Source organism: Salpingoeca rosetta, assembly GCF_000188695.1.
Source record: "Salpingoeca rosetta unplaced genomic scaffold supercont1.11, whole genome shotgun sequence".
In the NCBI taxonomy this organism is placed as follows: Eukaryota; class Choanoflagellata; order Craspedida; family Salpingoecidae; genus Salpingoeca; species Salpingoeca rosetta.
In genome coordinates, this window is record NW_004754923.1 from 9,184 (window position 1) to 10,004 (window position 821).

The following is an 821-nucleotide window of genomic DNA, read 5'->3' on the forward strand; positions in this document are numbered from 1 at the left end:
GACGAGGGCGATGGCGACGACCACCGGCGCTCAGCCATCTTCCTCCTCTTCCTCTCTCCCTTCTTCGCACTCGAGCGGAGGAGCGCAGGTGGCGTCCCGAGCCTCTGGCCTGCTGGATCCCCGTGATCCACAGGTTGACGCAGCCATCTTCGCGTTCCTCCTTGGCGTCCTGACGGGACACCCGCTGCGGCTGGCCATCACCGACAATCGTGGCCGCTCAGGTGTGCTTGCGCTGCGCCGCCTCCGCGAGCGCTACATCCGCAGCGGCAAGGACCACGTCAGTCGTCTCAGGCAGCAGCTCTCCTCGACCACCTGGTTGCCCACGGACACCGTTGACACGTTCATGTCCCGCATCACGGACATCAACTCGCAGCTCCTCGCTGCCGGCGTGTCCATCCCGGAGGACGACCTGCGCACCCTCGTCCGCAACGAACTCCCCGCAGAGTTTGATGTGGCGATGCGGTTCATGGAGCGCGAGGACCCGCCGCCATCGCTGTCCAAGATGACGGCGGACCTCATCCAGGAGGAGCGCCGCCTGCATCGTCCCAAGAAGCGCACGCCCGTGCTCGCCATCGGCGGGCCAAGCCCCGGCTCCTTCGCTGCATCGCCGATGCACGCTGGCACGTCGCCCTCCGACACGAGCGGTGGACCATGCTGTCCACCTGCAGAGCGCGTGACTTGCGCGTTCTGCAACTTCCGCGGCCACTGCGCGCAGCAGTGCCGCAAGCTGCAGGCGGCCAAGCGCTACCACGTCATCGACGTGCGGCAGATCCTGGCTACGCTTCGCAACCACGGCAACGGCAACGGCAAGCGGCCAGGAT

General features: G+C 67.0%; 1 protein-coding gene across 1 annotated transcript in view; it reads left to right on the forward strand.

Annotated features, from left to right (window-relative positions):
- Positions 1 to 10: 10 nt before the first annotated feature.
- PTSG_12205 (uncharacterized protein) overlaps positions 11 to 821 on the forward strand; it is a gene marked incomplete at both ends in the record, with an annotated part of 4,267 nt that continues 3,456 nt past the window's right edge. The window contains one exon of the mRNA XM_004993963.1: positions 11 to 760. Within this exon, the coding sequence (XP_004994020.1) occupies positions 11 to 760 (750 nt within the window). The remainder of the gene's footprint in view (positions 761 to 821) is intronic.